Here is a 19,846-nt window from a genome sequence, read left to right as displayed (position 1 = left end):
ATCAAGTGTATCTAGACAATCCCTGATCAGTGTTTGTCTGACCTGTTCTTATAAACTTCCAGTGACGGGATTCCACAGCTTCCGTTGGTAACCTGTTCCAGTTCTTAACTATCCTATTGTGAGGCACAGTTACCATGGTGCTCCCTCTGTTGGAGTGCCCAGGGACAAACTTAAAGACTACTCATTATCTTTTATTGTGACTGTTTAAAGTGTTGACCCCAGTGCAACAATTCTCGAATTGTAGTGCATGAAATACTGGTGTTGCACAGGCTGCAATCAGGTAATATGCAGGTTGGTTTCAAGTGTGATGTCAGAATAATATCCATTAAAATTACAAAGGTGGCAAGGTCAGTTTGTGGCATTTTAGATATGGTACATTAGGCCTTAAAGTCTGAGAACAGGTGACATTTGCACAATTTCCATTCTGCCAGTCCTAGTAAAGAATCGTCTGTTACTTACAAAAAGTGTGTGTGTTTATTGCACCAAGGGCTAGAGTCTCTACACAAAGCACACTTCTAAATCTCGAATAAGGCCTGGGCTGCCACTACACACAGTGACATCCTAAACAGGGGCTGATTAGAAACTGTCACAGTAGAGGGGGAAGCAAATATTATGTTGAGCAAACAAACTGCTTGTGAAGGATTCAGCAAAACGAAAAAAGCAGACCACACAAAAGTTGCAAAATGCTAAAAGTGTATTAATCATAACTTTTTTCTCCTTAGGAAACAAACAAAATAGAAAAGAAAACATCCCACAACCAGATACCCACTGACGCTAGAAAATGGGGGCAACATTAATTGTGGAGGAAATGGTCCAGTACACTTATTTTTCCCAGAAACAAAATAAATAGCAATGATACAACATTTTAAAAAAAATCTCAGCTTCCTAGGAAAGAATTTATATTACTATTATTATTACTTTCGTTTACAAAAATCCTTCATCTACCCCTTTTGGCAAAAAATATATTTCTTCTGTAAACAGTTAACCAAAAACAAATAATACAAAAATCCAAATTTTCATTCATTTATTATGCTGATGATCTCATGTAAACATAGGATAATCTGCAGCAGCCTTGTATGATAGAGTTAGTTTCTTCCTTCCTTTCTTTCCTACAACACCACAGAACCCCCCCAGTATCGTTGAAGTTTGAGAAGATGCAGTTTCTATAGCCTAAACTCTCTTTAATGCTAAAACAACAAACAAGCAAACAAACAAAAAGGTAGGAAGGTGAGAGCGATAGTCTGTGTTTTTCCTTGTGGCACCTTAGAGACTAATAAATTTGTACTCCTTTTCTTTTTGCGAATATAGACTAACACGGCTGCTACTCTGAAACCTGTGTTTTTCCTGGACTTGAATTGTTGACACTGCCTAACTGAACTGGAATCAAAGGGAATTTTAAAAGTTGTCTAATTCAATGCAATGATTAGTCAGTGTCAGGTGGGTGTGAGACACAGTAATGACTGTGACTAGTGAAAAATTATTAACGACACAGTGATATTTGGCTGCTTGGCCTTGGGCAGTCAGTATCAGAATCACCACAGGGAGAATTTCAAGCAAAAAGAGACTATAGTTTACATCAAGGACTTCCTAAAAGTGCCGTGGAAATAGTTAGAGTATAGTTCCACCCACCCCACCCTATTGAAAGAAAAGCTGTCAGTCATATAGTACAGCATCGCCAAGAAAAAACAAACCTCAAGATTTCCTAATGCTGCACCTCTCAAGTTAAAAGAAGACACTCAAAGCAATGAGACCCATTGATAATGGAAGCTGAAATAATTAGGAAACAGAAATTTCTAGCCTGTATACAGGAATTTCATCCATATGTCCAAGATTCTAGCTGCTTTGGATTCTTGTTTATTATTAGGGAAAAAAAGGTGAAAAGTTTTATTTCAGTCTATATTCTACTCTTCCTGGTTTTAGTTCATTTTTCTGGTTCTGCTCCTGGTTCTAGGACTGCCCTTGTTGCTGCTGGATCTGTTCCCATTGCTGCTGTTCTTGCTCCTGCTGCTGTGCTGGAGTGGTGAGTGTGGTTTGGGGGATGCACTCCGTGCCCGCACAATCACACTGCTCCACGTGGATGTATGAGTAATCAGTGGTGCTTCCATCAGGGCAGCTCAGGGTCACCTGTCTTTTGCTGGTCTTAACCTCCTGACAACACTTGCACATGTGTTGCATCACATTCGTCTCAGGGGAATACCTGATTGGCCACAAAACAAAGCCAACAAGAAAGAAAGATTTATAAATACTGCTGCAAAATCAACAACAAAATACACCCCCATTGCTAGATATCACCAAATATGGTGCCTCTTTTTTGGAAGCAATCGGCTTGACATTATTACTGTGACAATACTGTGGTGAAATATAATTTCAGTGAGACTATTTGCGGAAGAAGTTAGTGCTGCATGGAAGAGTGGCAGAATCTTACCCTACATTAATACTGTGCATTATCAATCAAAAATCTCAAAGTACTTTACAAAGGTGGCTAAATATTATTATGTACATTATACAGATGGAGAAACTGAGGTACAGAGGGGCTAAATGACTGAGCCAAGGTCACACATCATCAGTGCACAAATGATGTCCAGGATGAGACTAGCAACCCCATTTTTAAATGGGCAAGAGTGCAAGTCAGGGTGTCAGAGGTTAAAGCCATTTGGCGCTGTACCACCGAGCTTCCATCTAGTAGAAACTGATGGGTCTTAAGGTAATTAACATCTTGTAACATAGCAGGTATCAGAAATTCAAGTCAACCCAGCAGAAACAAACATCTGCTTCTTAGGTAGATATTGGATGCATTAAAATGCATAATTTGCTCCCTGCCACCAATATAATGAATGAATGCCAAGAGAGCACAGGGACAATCATATGCAAGGAGAGTGAGTAATGAGCTTGTAGCCACTTACATTGAAGAAGTATCACAGTTGCCTTCGCAGTATGTTAGTTCAACAGGCACAGAAGAGTTGCATTCATTGTGACTGATGACAGTGGTAGTACTATACAGTCCACAAGCTTGAGTAATAAAGGCAAAATAATTGAAAATATGTTTGTTTACCATATGCAGTTAGTGATAGAAAACAGAGAGATGGAGCTGACATCATGTGTTCACCTGTTTTAATTACATATGGTGAAACTGTGGCTCCCTCTCCCTTAAGCACTGGTGCATGGCCCAGACTGAATTTTGCCTTTGGCACCTCTTAAATGCATGGCCAGCTACCATGATTCGTGTGTCATTCTATCCTTCGAAGAGGACGTGTCCAGGTATGCTGGAGAGTGAGCGTGGCCCTGTCCCTTCCACATAATGGCTAGCATTTAGCACTAGGGAGGGAGAATCTCATACTATACCTTTTTAAAGGAGCTGTACCATGTTCTGGGAATGTTCTTTTGCCAGCCACTCCCTATTCCCCTCTCTTGCCCCAGCAGAAGGCAAAGTGCCCGAACATATTCTATACAGGCATAATGCCTCAGATTACATCAGCTCAGCCAATATATTTGTGCACCTGCCACCCATTGTGGCTAGTATGTTTCAAAGCACTATTTAGACCATGTATTTTGTCTTTGCACCACAAAATTAGCATGACTTACTTTTAAGGTCTAATGAGCATGTTTTGCAGCAGCCATCTTCACTTAGCTTGATATTAGCCTGGAATGCAGAAATAGGGGGAAATGATTCAGAATTGGAGTGTACGTACCAACCTGGGGGCTTTCCCTGCTTCCCAAGTTTCCTTGGTGCCAGCAAGAGATCTGCATTGAGATAGATGCTGATTCGAAGCAGGGCTGGGGAAGCTTGATGGTATTCCAGTGAGGGGCAACTTCTGCATCAGTATACCAGTAATAGGCAGCTTCTTTACAGACTGGCATTAAGTGGCACTCATTTTCTCTTTCTACTCCTCGAGTTAAGCATTCTAATGTCGTATATACTAACCCAACTTTTAAATACTGCATGCTGCAGAGACATGAAATTCGGAGTGACTGAAGTTAGTGTGTTGCAAGTAAGGGATTAAACCAGCATTGGTCACATAGTTAATAAAATACTGACCTTCCACCCATGCGGCCCGGGTTCCAGTCCATCCCAAAATCTTGACTGAGCTGGATGGCTTTATTTCAATCAATTCCCCTTCAAAATAATGTACTCTCCTTCACCTTACTTAGTCTCATTGGGTGGCATTTTCAAAAGCACCTAGGTGACTTAGGAGTACACAGCCAATTAACTTTCAATGGAACTTGTGCTCCTCTATCACTTAGCACTTTTGAAAATCCCACTCCTTTTTGTGTGTTCTGTTCTCTACTCCATGCTCTGTAATCCAGTGCAGCACATAACTTTGGCTCAAGTCAAATTCAAAGGGACCATATTTGAAAAGGCTATAATTAGAATTGCATCCCACATAATACTGGGGTCCAGATATAATCTTTGGACACAGTGGTCCTGCTGTTTTTGCCTATCTTTCCCCAGGCAACAAATGTGAGAATTCGAGGAACATTTAGTAATACTTACAGGATCGCAGGTTTCTGGGTACATGGGTGCACAGACTTTCCTTACAGTAACAGGAATAAACTGATCCTCAATTTGTTCACATTTATAGAAGGTACAGTTATCACCAGGCTTGTGCCAGACTTTTCCAGCCTGTAAGTAACATTTGTAAAAAATGAATAGAAATCTATGCAGTATGTCTTTAAACAATCCTTTTTTCATACTATCTACGACAGTGTGATTATTGTGCAAAAAGCTAATTTACAGTCCTTGAAGGCTAAATCAGGGGTGTTCCTCTTGAGGGCTTTTGTAATGTTAGCAGCATAGCTACTGCTGTGTAAGTAATAAAGCCCAGTTCATTAAAAGTGTGAGGAGACAATAATTCTACCTTTACACTTTCAAGATCATTTTAATAATGGGTTCGTCTATCCCCTACTCAACTACCGCTGATTTACAGTCAAGCCATAATTGTACAATAAGAATTAGCGATACCAAGAAAAATGTAGTGAGTGTATAGGTTGGCTTGGAAGGGAGACAAACTGGCTGTGGACAGTCTCTTTGTTTTGTCATCAGTCATATCCTCAAGTTGTATTAAAGTGTATATACTTGTGAACTTGGTGCTGGAGATGAGTCTGTCTGTAATGACCTTTTGTGCCCATTGTAAAGATAGCTTGAGAAAATACACAGTGGGGCAAATCCTAATACTATTCAAGACAGTGTCAAGATTTCCAGTGACTTCACTGACACCAGGATTTGTCCCAGAAATATTATAAAGCTTCCAATTGTGATTGGCCACTTGCAGCCAGATTCTGCCCTCTGATACGTGAGAGTGATTCCCATTGAGATTAATGAGTGCTGTGTTTTCATACCAAGGGCGAAGCCCAGCCCAGTGTTTTCATCTACATTGCTTTTAACATTGAATTCTGAAAGCTATCGTTATTATTGCAGTAGCTCCTAGAAGCCTAAATCAGAATGGAAGCCCCATTGTGCTGGGGACTGGCCAAGCACGAAGTGAGATCTAACATGAGAGAAGACCCAGTGAGCGACTGTGATAAACACAAGGACAGAAGGGGAAAGAAGGAGAATGGAGTTCACAAAACCTTAAAAGCAATAATTACCTGAAGCACATGGACTGTGTTATCCTCCATCTTCAGTACACAAGCATCCTGTACACACTCGCCACAGCACTGTCCAGATTTCATTTTATATTCATAGCCCTGTTTATAAAGGAATAAAAAAGGAATTGCACTGAGTCAAGGATGCTCACTTCCTCTCAGGCAGGTTTTTAAATTGTGTGTGATGGGACAAAAAGCGGCACTCACCACTGGGCACTTTCTGTCACATGGAATGGGCTGGCAGTCAACAATGTTTCTCTGACTGTCTGGCTCTACTTCAGCAGAGCAGGTGCACTTTTCACAGATACCTTTTGGAATGACAGCTCCAGGCTAAACAAAGTCAAAGGAGGAGTATTAATAGTCACTAAAAATAAACTGCTTCATGTACAGATCTCACAGATTGGAAATACTGGGCTAAATTCTTTAACTACACTGGAAAATTTGACCCACTTTATTTAACCAGAGTCCCAGTGTTGATGATATGAGTACCTTATTTTTCTTGGGGCAAATTCCTTATGCTTATGCAGAGGGTGATGGAATGTTGTTTTTTTGATGAAGTAATGGACAATGTTTAACTCAGCCTTTGTGCAAAGAATATACATTTCAGGCCCCTGCTAGGATTCTGAAACAATTTTTGTTCTATTACATTGTTGTGGTTAGTTATTATTTCTGTAGCACTCAGGAGCCCCAGTCATGGGCCAGGACCACATTGTGTTAGGCGCTGCAAACAAATAAGTTTTGTGTTAGAGTAAGTAACATATGAACATACCCTGTAGAAAGTTCCATTGGTTACACAGCCTGGTATTAGCTCTGTAAGGAGAAAAAACAACACAGTGTGATGCAAATATAATTTTTTAAAAGAAGCAGAAAGACACAAAAAGCTATCAGTCATTTTGTCAACAAGATATAGCAACAGAATGTAACTTCTTTACACTGTGCAGCTCAGACTGCTTTCTTTAACATCTTGACAGGTGTGGATAATTCACAAAAGAAGAGCTTAATACTTACTACATGTGAAGATAGTACAACAATTTCCATTTAATACTTCTGGGATTAATTTGTATCCTGGTTGACAGCTGGCCACTGATTCAGGGCACTTGCTAGTGTTACATCCTATGTAATGTGAGACAGAAAACAAGGAGTTCAACATAGTTAAGTACAGAAGATTCTGTACTGTATGAACAAGAACTTTCCTCACTGGGCACCATAGTTCTGCAAGCAAGCATGAGGATGGGATTAGAAGAACCTCTGGAAAGCCACATTTAAAGTTAATGAGCTTTATTCTTACCCTTAATTCTTAAAACAAGTAGTTTAATGTTCTGGCTCAGAAGAGTGGATTAGTGGAAACTTTTCTCTCCAGTCAGAGACAAGTTTGAAAGGGAAAATTTATAGGGATGGAAAATCTGGTGACTTTCAGGAATTCATAAAACTTCTATTGCAGCTTGTAAAAGTTCTAGAGATTTTGTGAAATAGCTTAGAACTTTTGGTGATAGTGGGGTCTTTTTGGTGAGATAAAGTGATATTAGAGAGATTTTGTTGGTGGTGGTATTATTTACTTATTGGAGACGGTACAGTTTGTTTTCTTCCAACAGTTAAAATAATTGGAAATTTCAAATGACTTTTTGGTAGGCATGCTTTCCCTGTATTGGTGAAATACTTTTTTCTCTCTCTCGGGAATGAAATGTATTTCTTTTAAAAGGTGCTCTCTTCAGACATCTTGTAAATGCTATGCAAAAGGTGTGGGGTCATTAGGGGACAAATGGGCACTATATGAAGAAAGTAAAGTCCAAATTAAATGTTGAAAAGATCTCAGAAGTTCCCCACGATATATACAGTATTTTCCACATGGAAGAGCTGAGAGGATTCTTACGGCATTCAGTCTGGACACAGCATGGGTCTTCTGGTGTCAGCAACTGGACAGGTACAAACCCTGGGTCATCACAAGAGACTGGGGGGAGTGGTTTACACTGGTGCTTTGTACACTGCACTGTACGAGTGTCCTTGTCACAAACACAGTTCTGGCAATTGCTTTTCCACTGGTCTTCAGGCTGTTAAAAAAAATTGTTTAGAACTGAGTCAGACTATTTGCACGAGTTAGCTTGTTCAGGGCTAAAACTATGCACAGCTGCATCAGCATCATTCATGTTTATATCATTTCTAGACTATTCTTTATCAGGGAGCCTCAAACTCTGAAAATCCTTAGAAGAGGACCCCATATGTTACTGAAAGGATCTGAGCATGACCACCTTTCCTTGCATAAATCTGTTAATTCCTAGAAATTGTGGGAAAAATACAAGAAATATAATTGAAAGAGCATAGGGAACACCCATGTGTGTTCTGAATGCATAACAAAATTCTCCTATCAGGTACGGCATTATATGTCAGGTTATAAAATGGGTCTTGTAGGAATTAGATGGAATTAAGGAATTGGGACTGCAAAATTTGTGAGCTATAACTAATTTTTCCTCCATCCAGCCCTTCATTTCTAATAAACTTTGCATGCCAAATTTCAGAAAATAAAGGAAACCAATATGCTGGTCCTCTAGGACTGCTATTTGTCCTTCTTGTATTTTTAAAATGTAATACAAAGATTGGAAATGGATGAACCAATTATCTATAATTTAGTCACTCATAAAATTACACAGGGTTCCAGAATTCAGACAGTTGCATATTTTTTTCTACAATTTAAAAGGGACACGTATTTTCCAAAAATAAATATTCCTCAAAATCTGTTAAAATGTTTGTCAAACCCCATGTTCATAAACCCCGAAATGTTCCTTGAGCTCACCAATCTGTATTTGATAAAACATACTGATTGCAATACTCACTAATTTGGGCAGTCCATCTGGTCCTATACAGATACCTGAAAAAAATGAAAGGATAGATATTAACATTAGTGCTACTGAGGTGATGTGAAATAAATGTGATAGGGTTGGGTCATGCGACTGCAACCAGAAAAAGCCTGCAGATAAATCCTAGAAGAAGAGGGCTGACAGATTCATTTAAACATTGATGCAATTCTTCAGAGATGAAAAGTGGGTAAATTTTCAGAAATATACGGAAAACAACACATCAGATATACCTTTTTGTCAGTTTGAATGTTTCACAGGTTCATAATACACTGAGGACCCACTTTAAAATTAAAAGAACCAATAAGGTGGGGGCAGGGAAGATGGTAGAACAAATATAATGTATTCATTTTTCACTTCAGAATACAATGGCTGTAATTAAGGTCATATAAGTGAAATGAATTCTGAGCCCAGTTATCAGTGCACATTTAGCCATGCCATAAAATGACTAAACTGGCAATTATGATGATCAGTCTGTGCTGAGAAGAGGCAGAGCACTGTAGAAGGAGTGTTACAGGGCAGGGTTGAGATGCTTTGGCAGAGTGGTGTATGGGAATCTTGCATGGGCCATAGCATTAGCAGGTCTGGAATTAGCCAGCATTATTAATTTCTTGCTTTCATAAGCAATATTCACCATATTCAGCATTCTTTATAAAACTGTCAAGGGCCCAATCCAACACCCATTGAAATCAGCAGGAAAGCCTCCCATTCATTTCACTGGACATTGGATCAAGTCCTAGATAAACAACAACAGTGCTTATCTCTTATATAGAATTTTCCATCAGGAGATCTCAGCATGCTTCACAAAGGAGGATAACTATTATTATTCCCAATTTGCAGATGGGGAGACTAAAGAACTGGAGAGACTTGCCCAGCGTCAGTGGTGGAGATGGGAATTGAACTCAGACCTTCTGACTCCCAGTCCAGAGCCGTATCTACCCCTAAAGTAAAAAGCATCATACTTACGACAGTCAGGGACACAAACACCGCTGTTTTCATTGAAGAGAAACTGTCCTTCAGGGCAGAAACATCCTTCAGCTAGGCCAGTGCCATTGTGTTGAATAGCCCTAGAGTGGAAAGAGGCATATTTTAGAGTACAGTTCTCTCACTGTTAAACAGCCAAGTGCAATCTGTGCAGGAAGTCACAGCATTTAGATGATGGATACATGTGAAGAGGGAAAATTATTCAGTTCTTTTAAGAAGCAATAGGAATTACAGGTTACATTCTTCATTAATTACTAGATCTGGCTAAATAATGATACATTTTATTAATGAAAAATGCCAAAATTCACCAGATGAATTATTCATTGTGGATAATAAAGGATCATAAGTGACAAAAATCCATAAGGACACATTGAACTAAATGGTTTGCTTGTATGTTCTTTCCATACCTTGAATCACAGGTAGCAGGATTAAGAGGCCCACATGGCTTATATACTTTGTCCACTGGACAGTTATATGCTGTATGGGAAGGGGAAAATATAACACAGTTAAAAAGCTGAGAGATTGCATTTCAGTTTGGGTTATATTTTGTTGAAAGAGGTCCCATGTATCTAAGGTCCCAGGCTTTTAAGTGGTCTTTCCAACCCTCTCTCCCCACATTCATTGTGGGTTTCTGTCAATAGAGCACTCAGTGAAACGGTGAGTAACGATCAGGAGCTAGATTGAGTTGGGATGTAAGAATTTTAGTTTATCCCTTCATTTTGTACCATCATTTTCCACCAGTAACTTTCCAATCCTCTCTTCCCCTCTCTGAAATCTCATGTTCTCTCCTGTAACAAGTAAGCAGGTGCTACAATGAAGTGAAGTAGTAGCTTACCCTTTCGCAAAACACAGATGGCCAGATTCTTAGTCTCAGTGATACCTGTGTAAATCCACAATAGCTTCAATTGCTTCACTTAAGCTACACTGGATTTACATTGGTCTGAGATGAGAATCTGACTTTTACAGTGTCACCTCTGCAATGCTCCATGCTGACAACCATTTGTGAATTAGGTATCCAAAGTTTGTTCCAAATCTGAATCATCTGAATTAATGTTGCCATATTTTATCCACTAAACCACTGAGACAGACCTGCTCATGTTTTTATAGAGATATTAAATACATTGAGTAAGTGTGAGATGCAGGACCAACTTACTGAACAAGCCTCCAGTTACTATTTCATCAACACATGTATTTGTTAATGCTGCAGTACTTACAGCATTGGCCTTTGGTCTCTGCTCTCCAGTCAATACAAACACCTCTTGTGGCACACAGAGTGGCATATATCTCCAAGCCAGAACACTGCATGGATGTATTGGTCATGTGACATGCATCAAAGACACAGCCCTTGTAAAAATCTTGTGGTGGTATCACCTTGTGGCATTCTTCAAAGACTCTTTAAACACAATAGAGAAGAAAAAAGTTTCATTTCCCACCATTGCTATACAAAAACTATCCTTGTCAAAGAGGAACATCATAGTGTGAGCATATTGTCCTTCTCCTTTGAGATGAGTTTCTGACTGAAATTTAACTCAGCATTGTTTTAAAAGTGGGCACAAACGTGGAAAAGACTCCAGAATGGAAAGGCTGAGAAGTCTGAAACCATCATGTAGAACATTTTCTATGTACAATGTACATACATTTTAGATTTTTTTTTATGGGGAAAGGCATCTATCTTTCTGTCTACATTTTCATAAACCAGACTCATCAGGCATTTTACAAATGTAAAGTAATGTTACTGTTTGAAAAATATAACTTGGTGTGGATAGATGTGCCATGGAAAGCATGTGGGGGATAGATGATTTTGTGGTTAAAGCACATAACTGCAAGTCAGAAGATTTGGGTTTTATTACTTGCCAGGCTCCTGACTTGTTGACATTCTCTATACCCTCTCCTCAGAGACCTGTGGAATCATCATGGAGATCTCCTTGGTGTAAACAGGTATGTGGTTTATACTTGCAGAGGACTTCTATTGTATTTGCCCCCCTCTGCAGCTGTCACACAGCTGTTTGGCCTTCAGACATGTGCATAAGGCCACTCTAGATTTGGCCCTGTATTTGTTGATAAGGGCTTGATGTGGATCTAGTTCTTATCTCCATCATTTTATAGGATTTTTGGATACTTTTGCTTAGTTAAGGAAGAGTAAATTAATTCATTTTTTATCTTACTCGCTCAAAATTATCTTGCAAAGAGCAGAAGGGGGACAGCTGGGAGCTGGAGTTGGCGTGCTGGGTCTTGGTGGTGGTGTTCCTATACAGTACTGCTTCTTGCCATCGTCAACCTTCCAATGGGGAGCCATCTGGGTACAAGAAGGAATGATCTTACCACTTGGCAAGCGGCAGTCATCTGATTTGATGTTTGTGCATGTACCTGGAAGACCAAACATAACCAGATCAGAAGGGTGTGAGCCACTGACAAAGTGCATAACACATTACGTTAATATCAAATTCAAAACTGGTATGCATAGTGAATGGATCAAACTCCTTGTAAGTTTAGATTGCTTGATACTCAAAGTGCATCATTTCTTTTGAGTTTACTTAATAATTGTTTATGTAAGGTTAAAATGATAAGACAAAAATCAGATCATTGAAATATTAAGCATTTGAACCTATTTGTTAGAAGCAGATAGAAGTGATATAAAAAATTAACAATGGATGAGATCCAAATTCTCCCTAAATCCATTTACTTTATTTTTGAGGAATTTCAGTCTATGGTAAGCTTGAATAACTATCTGGCTCAGGGAATAAACATAGGGAGAGTGAGAAGAGGAGGATTAATGCATCTACATACCACACTGTCCTTCAGTGTTATTGCCAAATTTGCTGAATGGGAGCTTCACTGAGAAGATCAACCCGCTGAAGGTGATGGTAGCTCCAATCTCAGGTATTTCAACAACCATGTTGATGCCAAGCATGGAAATAGAAATGCCATCTTTCTGGAAGCCTGGTTTGACAATCATTTTATTGAAGATAATCTGCATATGGGGTTAAACATTATGTCATTGCAGGAGTCTCTTTTGTTAGACGCATATTTTAAAATAATTTCTTTACTAATATTTATAATCATGTCATTTTATGATAACATATCCCATGTTCCTCATATCCCACACCAGGATTTTATAATAATAACTCATATTAGTTTTTTTCCTTTCTTTGCTGCTTTACACTCCCCGAGTAATTTAATTGTGGGACTAATTATCAGAGTGGTCCTGTTCAATTAGCAGTGTTATGCAATTAGTCATATTTCATGTGGGCAGGCTCTAAGCTAATACACGTTATTTTAAGGCCAAATATAATGAGTGAAAATATCATTTGCGCCTTTTTGTAGGCATTTTTCCTTACAGAAAATGACTAGGCCATAATTTTTTAAGCTGCAGCAAGATTCATGCCATTATTCTGTTATAACCCTGTCATTATTGTATAATCATAATGAGGGGTGTCTAGCTCAGGGAGGACCCCTGGAACTCATATTGAAATACACATTTTACCCATCATTTTTATATGATGACTTGTTTCCTCTTGAAATTAAGCTGTTACTCACATTTGCCACATACAAATTCCAGGTGCTAACAAAAGTGTGGACTTTTGGTTGGTGATATTGTTCTTCAGGAATTATTTCTATGTTAGGAACTTAACTCTTTTCTCATTGATTGGGATGGAGGAGGGAGAGTTGCAGATCCCTCAAGTACCATTCTGTTTTGACTGGGAATCATTGGGCTACATTTTACAATATGCCCTATCCCAGTAGTTCTCAAACAGGGGTATGGGTACTCCTGGGGGTATTCAGAGGTCTTCCAGGGGGTACATCAACTCATCTAGATATTTGCCTTGTTTTAGAACAGGCTCCATAAAAAGCACTAGCGAAGTTAGTGCAAACTAAAATTTCATAGGCAATGATTTGTTTATACTGCTCTGTATACAATACATTGAAATGTAAGTACCATATTTGTATTTCTATAGATTTATTTTATAATTCTATGGTAAAAATGAGAAAGTGAGCACTTTTTCAGTAGTAGTGTGCTGTGACACTTCTGTATTTTTAGGTTTCAGAGTAGCAGCCGTGTTAGTCTGTATCCGCAAAAAGAAAAGGAGTACTTGTGGCACCTTAGCGACTAACAAATTTATTTGAGCATAAGCTTTCGTGAGCTACAGCTCACTTCATCAGATGCATTCATTTTGCATCCGATGAAGTGAGCTGTAGCTCACGAAAGCTTATGCTCAAATAAATTTGTTAGTCTCTAGGGTGCCACAAGTACTCCTTTTTTTTGTATTTTTATGTCTGATTTTTAAGTGAGGTGAAACTTGGGGGTACACAAGACAAAACAGACTCATGAAAGGGGTACAGTCATCTGGAAAGGTTGAGAGACAATGCCCTATCCTGTCCCTGACAGCAGCTTATGAGTGCTTGGCACAGCTCTGTATGGGGGTGAGACGCACACACCTTTGCATCTCCCCTCCCACCATCCTGAGCTGTCTGAGTGGCAGGTCAGTCCCCAAAATAAAATAGGGCAGCATGAGGCCACTTCTAATTTTCACCAACTGCCAACAGCAATTTAGGATTACCGGGGTAAATGGATGCTTTAGTTCGTCTCCTTCTCTTCAACCATTCATCCCCTTCTCTTCAGCTATTGGGGGGCTTTATGCTATTCAAAGATCTCCATACTCAGGGAGAGATCCTCATTTGGCCAACTAACTTGGAGTGAGTGCTGGTTTGCACCATTAGGGGAGAATTGGTCTTCTGGTATATATCTGTGCGCCTTTGTATTGATTTTTTGCACACAATATATGAGTTTGCATCAGACAGAAGTCCGCCAGGAGCAATGAATTTCCACACCAGCCCTTACAAAAGACTGTGTCTTAATCAGATCCAAAACCAGAATATCTTGCTTCATTCACCTGCCTCAATAACATATTCCATGGGTTTGTGTCTCATGCTAGAACTCATGATCTAATCTTACATAAGAACATAAGAATGGTCCTACTGGGTCAGACCAAAGGTCCATCTATCCCAGTATCCTGTCTTCTGACAGTGGCCAGTGCCAGATGCCCCAGAGGGAGTGAACAGAACAGGTAATCATCAAGTGATCCATCCCCTGTCGCTCATTCCCAGCTTCTGGCAAACAGAGGCTATGGACACCATTCCTGCCCATCCTGGCTAATAGCCATTGGTGGTCCTGTCCTCCATGAATTTATCTAGTTCTTTTTTGAATCCTATTATGGTCTTGGCCTTCACAACATCCTCTGGCAAGGAGTTCCACAGGTTGACTGTGCATTGTGTGAAGAAATTCTTCCTTTTATTTGTTTTAAACCTGCTGCCTATTAATTTTATTTGGTGACCTTACTCTTATACTTTACAATACCACATGTTCCCTAGTTTTTGAACTTCCTCACTCTTGGGAATTTAACTCCGTCAAATGCATCCACCTCTTTCATAATTTTCTATTTTTCCAGTAAGGATAGCTCTAGCTCCCTAAACTTTCTATTATATGTTTGCTTCTTGAGAATTGGCATAATTTTTTTTATCCTATGATGCCCTCTGCCTAAGCATTTCTGTGCTATAATGAGCACAAATGCACTCAATATTTCACATGAGGTTCAGACAATGCCTGTACACCTTATTTCTGTTTTGCTGAAATAGGAAATTTAATAGGAACACTCCAAAAAACTTTAAAGAATTATATTTTACCTTATTAGCCATCACTCCGTTATAGAGTTCACGCGTCAGCACTACCACCGTGGACTTGTAGTAAACAATAATGGACTGAGGACAGGAAAATCCATCTTCTGCATCGCAGAAGTAATTGTCAATGTCAACATGGAAGTTGTCATATTTAGGGGTAATCTGCTTCACAAGGGTATATGTGCAGTTGTCAAGGAATGTGTAATAGGTTCCATCGAATGTAATGTAGTGAGGGTCACCCCAGCCACTACAGACACCTGGTAAAGAGGAAAAATGTAGATGCTAAGACTAAAATAAGTTGACAAGAAAGAATTTAGAAAGTTAAGCCAGTAACACAACCTTCTAGATAGCCCTGGAATCATGAAATCCCCATATATTCCATTTAAGCATGTTGTATATTTTCAGTGATGTTCTTCCTTAATTTAGTTGTCACTTACATTCACATTCATAATAGTAACAGCAGCCATCCTCATTGAAGACCTTTACTGGTGGGTATCCACTGGCACAGGTAATTTTCTTTACAGGTGGGCATTTTATTTGCTGTATAACAACTTTGTTATTTCCCTCGCAAGTTGCAGTGGTACAGTTGGATATCTTCCATGTTTCACCTGTCTGTTTAAAAAAAAATGGAATTGGTGTCACAAGAGCTTACAATTAGGTTTGAGCTTTATACAGATTTTTAGTTCCAAAATGTTATGATGCTTGCAATGTTTGGGGGGTTATGTTTCTTATGATATATTTCTTCTCTCTAACGTTTGACATCCACGTTTTGGAAATTTTGGTGACAGTTGTGCAGTACATTTTACACTACAAAATGATTAGCAGTAGTGGAATCGTTTTTGCTCAAACTTTCTAAAACAATTCAACCCAAAGCAGCTAATCAAGGAATATGTTGACACTTATAAAAAACTGAAAACAGACAGTTATAATGGAAAGGGTTAGGCAGCCGTGTCTACAGGCATTTGTTCTGCTCTGCCTTATGATAATATTCCTATAACTTTTGTGTCAATGGCAAAAAAAAAAAACCTTTAAGACTAAACCCTGGCAGTATGGCGCTCTGTGGTAATGTTCCATCTGGTGTTCCAAAGCATAATCAGGTTTCTTGGACATGCAGTACCCCAGAAATTCTGAAGAGGGCAGGGGAAGCTCTGTACAGCCCTAAATCTGGACTGTGGCAAGGGGAGGGAAGTTCGTGACCCTATGCATTTCCTGACAGAATCCTTGTAGATGACACCAGTGTACTGGTGCATGCACAGAACTTTCATTATTTTTCATATGTGAGAAAAAGATTCTGTTGAGACTCAGCCAGTGTGAAGTTAATTGAGCAACAAAGCCTGGAGAGCTCCATTGCTTTATACCTCAGAAATTGAGTTGTCAGTCAGGAGAGGAGCAACTCATGTCAGCATGAGAGATCTCTCCCTAATGATGATCAGAGTGGGGAGAAGTGACATCCCCCTAAATTCCCACCTATACCAAGGCTGCAGAGGTAATTTTGAAGGTGTGTTTTAACCCAGAGAAATCATATTGCCCCTTTGTCCTTGCAACATGTATGATACTACTGCCCAAAGATCTTCATGAGAAAGAGTGAGAGACTTTTAATGGCCTGGTTGGCAGTGCTGACCAAAGCTGCCAGGATCCCTTTTCGACTGGGTGTTCCGGTCGAAACTGGACACTTGGTCACCGTATTAGCACACCCTAACCTTCTCTGTGGGCTCCAGTGTAAAGTAGGCCCAGAAACAGAGTTTTCCACACTATCTTGAGTATAGTGAAGAATTATCAGTCCAGTGTAGAGCTAATATACCCCAGGAGTAAGAGGCATCCCCATCCCTTACTCCAGTGTACAGAAGAGGCAAGTCTGGCCATTACAGAATGGAGAGAATAAAGAGCTATCCACTTCAGTTATAATAAAAATATTTTGGAAGATTAATTCTCTTTGAAATTTGCAGATACCAGGTTGCACAAATTAACATGTAATACCCAGACTGTCCTACAAGAGTTTATACCAATTTTGCACAAACGGGGGCACATTATCTACCACAAGAATTGTTTTAAAAACATACGTGGTCTTTCAGTTTCAAATAATTTATAGGTTTCAGAGTAGCAGCCGTGTTAGTCTGTATTCGCAAAAAGAAAAGGAAAAGGAATCCGATGAAGTGAGCTGTAGCTCACGAAAGCTTATGCTCTAATAAATTTGTTAGTCTCTAAGGTGCCACAAGTATTCCTTTTCTTTTTGCAAATAATTTATAGGTTTCAGAGCAGCAGCCGTGTTAGTCTGTATTCGCAAAAAGAAAAGGAGTACTCGTGACACCTTAGAGACTAACAAATTTATTAGAGCATAAGCTTTCGTGAGCTACAGCTCACTTCGTCGGATGCATTTGGTGGAAAAAGCAGAGGAGAGATTTATATACACACACACACAAACATGTTTCATGTTCTCTGTGTGTGTGTGTGTATATAAATCTCTCCTCTGCTTTTTCCACCAAATGCATCCGACGAAGTGAGCTATAGCTCACGAAAGCTTATGCTCTAATAAATTTGTTAGTCTCTAAGGTGCCACGAGTACTCCTTTTCTTTTTGCAAATAATTTATAATGTTCTTTCCTGCGAGCCCCATTATTATTAAAAGTAATTTCAAACCTGTACAAGATCATAAGAGATCAGTACCTTTCTGGGAGGTTTAGCATCAGGACACTCAATTTCAGTGGTTGAACTAACTGTTGTAGTGGGAGTCGTAGTTGGTATAGATGTTGAAGTTGTCGGTGTATTTGTTGTTGCTGGAGTTGTTGAGTTACATGGTCCCTTAAATCGCTCCACTGAACATGTTTTACTACAAATGGCATAAAAATTACATCCATCCTTGTCTATTTTGTTGTAAATAATTTCACCTATAAAAAAAACCATTAGAATACACACAATACAATATATAAAGACAAAACATAAAATAATAATTGAAAAAACTGCATTAGTTAAATGTGACTATGTAAAATTTTAATATAATTAGAAAATTCCAATCTGTACTTTAATTAAAATACTCATTCAAAAATGATGTAAAATATATTTTAAATATATTCTCATGGATTGTAAAAGACTTACCAGATGCAAAAACAGCATCCTCAATTTGGCAAAAGCAGTGAGTAGTTGTCATGGTTACTTCTGTTGTTTCTGTTTGTGTACTTGAGACAGTTGGAGTGGTTACTTGTGTGGGCGTTGTTGACAAAATTGAGGTTGTACCAGGACAATTTACATTTTCTTCACAGCACAAAACACGTACCTGGTAATTGAAACACATTTTAAATTTCCCAATTTGATCCTCATTTTTGCACACCAGTCCGAAATTGACATCGCACTGCACAACTTGACCGATTTGATCGATGCTTATGTCCGGGTAATGTTCTGCCCTACACTCAATATTTTGAGGCTTTCCGCAGATTTTCTCTCCCGCTGCCCTTATGTTGTTATAGGTTTCAATGTCTCCTTCTTTAGGTCCGGAAGAGGGAAAATCGACATCAAACCATTTGGACCACGTGCATGTTGGTTGACACTTTGTAGTTGAGGAAATGGAGGTTCCTGGAGTTGTGGGTATTGGCGATGTTGTGGGGATTTCTGTGGTAGGTTTGGTGGTGGTACCAGTTGTGGTTGTACTTTGTGTTGTTTCACTAGTGGTGGTTTCTACAATTGTGGTAGTTGGCAGTGTTGTGGAGATGGTTGATGTTGTGGTGATTTCTTTGGGAGGCAGAGTGGTGGTGCCCGTTGTGCTTCTGGTTGTTCTTTTAGGTGTAATGATTGGAGTTGTTTCAGAAGTGGTAGTTCCTGGTGTTTCTGTGACTGGTGGTTTAGTCGAAGTTGTGACTTCAATGGTGGTTTCTTTGAGTGTAGTTGATGGTGTACGTATAGTTGTGGTCGCGATACTTGGGGTTGTGGTTGGGCAGTTAGGGTTTTCTTCACAGCACAAAACACGTACCTGGTAATTGAAACACATTTTAAATTTCCCAATTTGATCCTCATTTTGCACACCAGTCCGAAATTGACATCGCACTGCACAACTTGACCGATTTGATTGATGCTTATGTCCGGGTAATGTTCTGCTCTACACTCAATATTTGAGGCTTTCTGCAGATTTTCTCTCCTGCTGCCCTTATGTTGTTATAGGTTTCAATGTCTCCTTCTTTAGGTCCAGAAGAGGGAAAATCGACATCAAACCATTTGGACCATGTGCATGTTGGTTGACACTTTGTAGTTGAGGAAATGGAGGTTCCTGGAGTTGTGGGTATTGGTGATGTTGTGGGGATTTCTGTGGTAGGTAGAGTGGTGGTACCAGTTGTGGTTGTACTTTGTGTTGTTTCACTAGTGGTGGTTTCTACAATTGTGGTAGTTGGCAGTGTTGTGGAGATGGTTGATGTTGTGGTGATTTCTTTGGGAGGCAGAGTGGTGGTGCCCGTTGTGCTTCTGGTTGTTCTTTTAGGTGTAATGATTGGAGTTGTTTCAGAAGTGGTAGTTCCTGGTGTTTCTGTGACTGGTGGTTTAGTCGAAGTTGTGACTTCAATGGTGGTTTCTTTGAGTGTAGTTGATGGTGTACGTATAGTTGTGGTCGCGATACTTGGGGTTGTGGTTGCGCAGTTAGGGTTTTCTTCACAGCACAAAACACGTACCTGGTAATTGAAACACATTTTAAATTTCCCAATTTGATCCTCATTTTTGCACACCAGTCCGAAATTGACATCGCACTGCACAACTTGACCGATTTGATCGATGCTT

The 19,846-nt window shown here is 39.4% G+C and overlaps 1 protein-coding gene across 1 annotated transcript in view; it reads right to left on the bottom strand.

Annotated features, from left to right (window-relative positions):
• Nucleotides 1-676: 676 nt before the first annotated feature.
• Nucleotides 677-19,846, bottom strand: part of MUC5AC (mucin 5AC, oligomeric mucus/gel-forming) — a 60,668-nt gene continuing 41,498 nt past the window's right edge. Inside the window, exons 34-53 of the mRNA XM_038406067.2 lie at nt 18,185-19,052; nt 17,756-17,976; nt 15,530-15,704; nt 15,099-15,349; nt 12,204-12,387; nt 11,582-11,783; nt 10,631-10,809; nt 9,824-9,893; nt 9,399-9,499; nt 8,412-8,446; nt 7,454-7,631; nt 6,592-6,696; nt 6,353-6,393; nt 5,791-5,913; nt 5,587-5,685; nt 4,493-4,621; nt 3,583-3,640; nt 2,904-3,009; nt 1,334-2,197; nt 677-1,241 (exon numbers count right to left, since the gene is read on the bottom strand). Coding sequence (XP_038261995.1) covers nt 1,948-2,197; nt 2,904-3,009; nt 3,583-3,640; nt 4,493-4,621; nt 5,587-5,685; nt 5,791-5,913; nt 6,353-6,393; nt 6,592-6,696; nt 7,454-7,631; nt 8,412-8,446; nt 9,399-9,499; nt 9,824-9,893; nt 10,631-10,809; nt 11,582-11,783; nt 12,204-12,387; nt 15,099-15,349; nt 15,530-15,704; nt 17,756-17,976; nt 18,185-19,052 — 3,375 coding nt within the window. The 3' untranslated portion in view covers nt 677-1,241; nt 1,334-1,947. The remainder of the gene's footprint in view (nt 1,242-1,333; nt 2,198-2,903; nt 3,010-3,582; nt 3,641-4,492; nt 4,622-5,586; nt 5,686-5,790; nt 5,914-6,352; nt 6,394-6,591; nt 6,697-7,453; nt 7,632-8,411; nt 8,447-9,398; nt 9,500-9,823; nt 9,894-10,630; nt 10,810-11,581; nt 11,784-12,203; nt 12,388-15,098; nt 15,350-15,529; nt 15,705-17,755; nt 17,977-18,184; nt 19,053-19,846) is intronic.

Source organism: Dermochelys coriacea, chromosome 6 (assembly GCF_009764565.3).
Source record: "Dermochelys coriacea isolate rDerCor1 chromosome 6, rDerCor1.pri.v4, whole genome shotgun sequence".
NCBI classification, from domain to species: domain Eukaryota; kingdom Metazoa; phylum Chordata; order Testudines; family Dermochelyidae; genus Dermochelys; species Dermochelys coriacea.
This window is presented reverse-complemented; position numbering and strand designations above follow the sequence as displayed.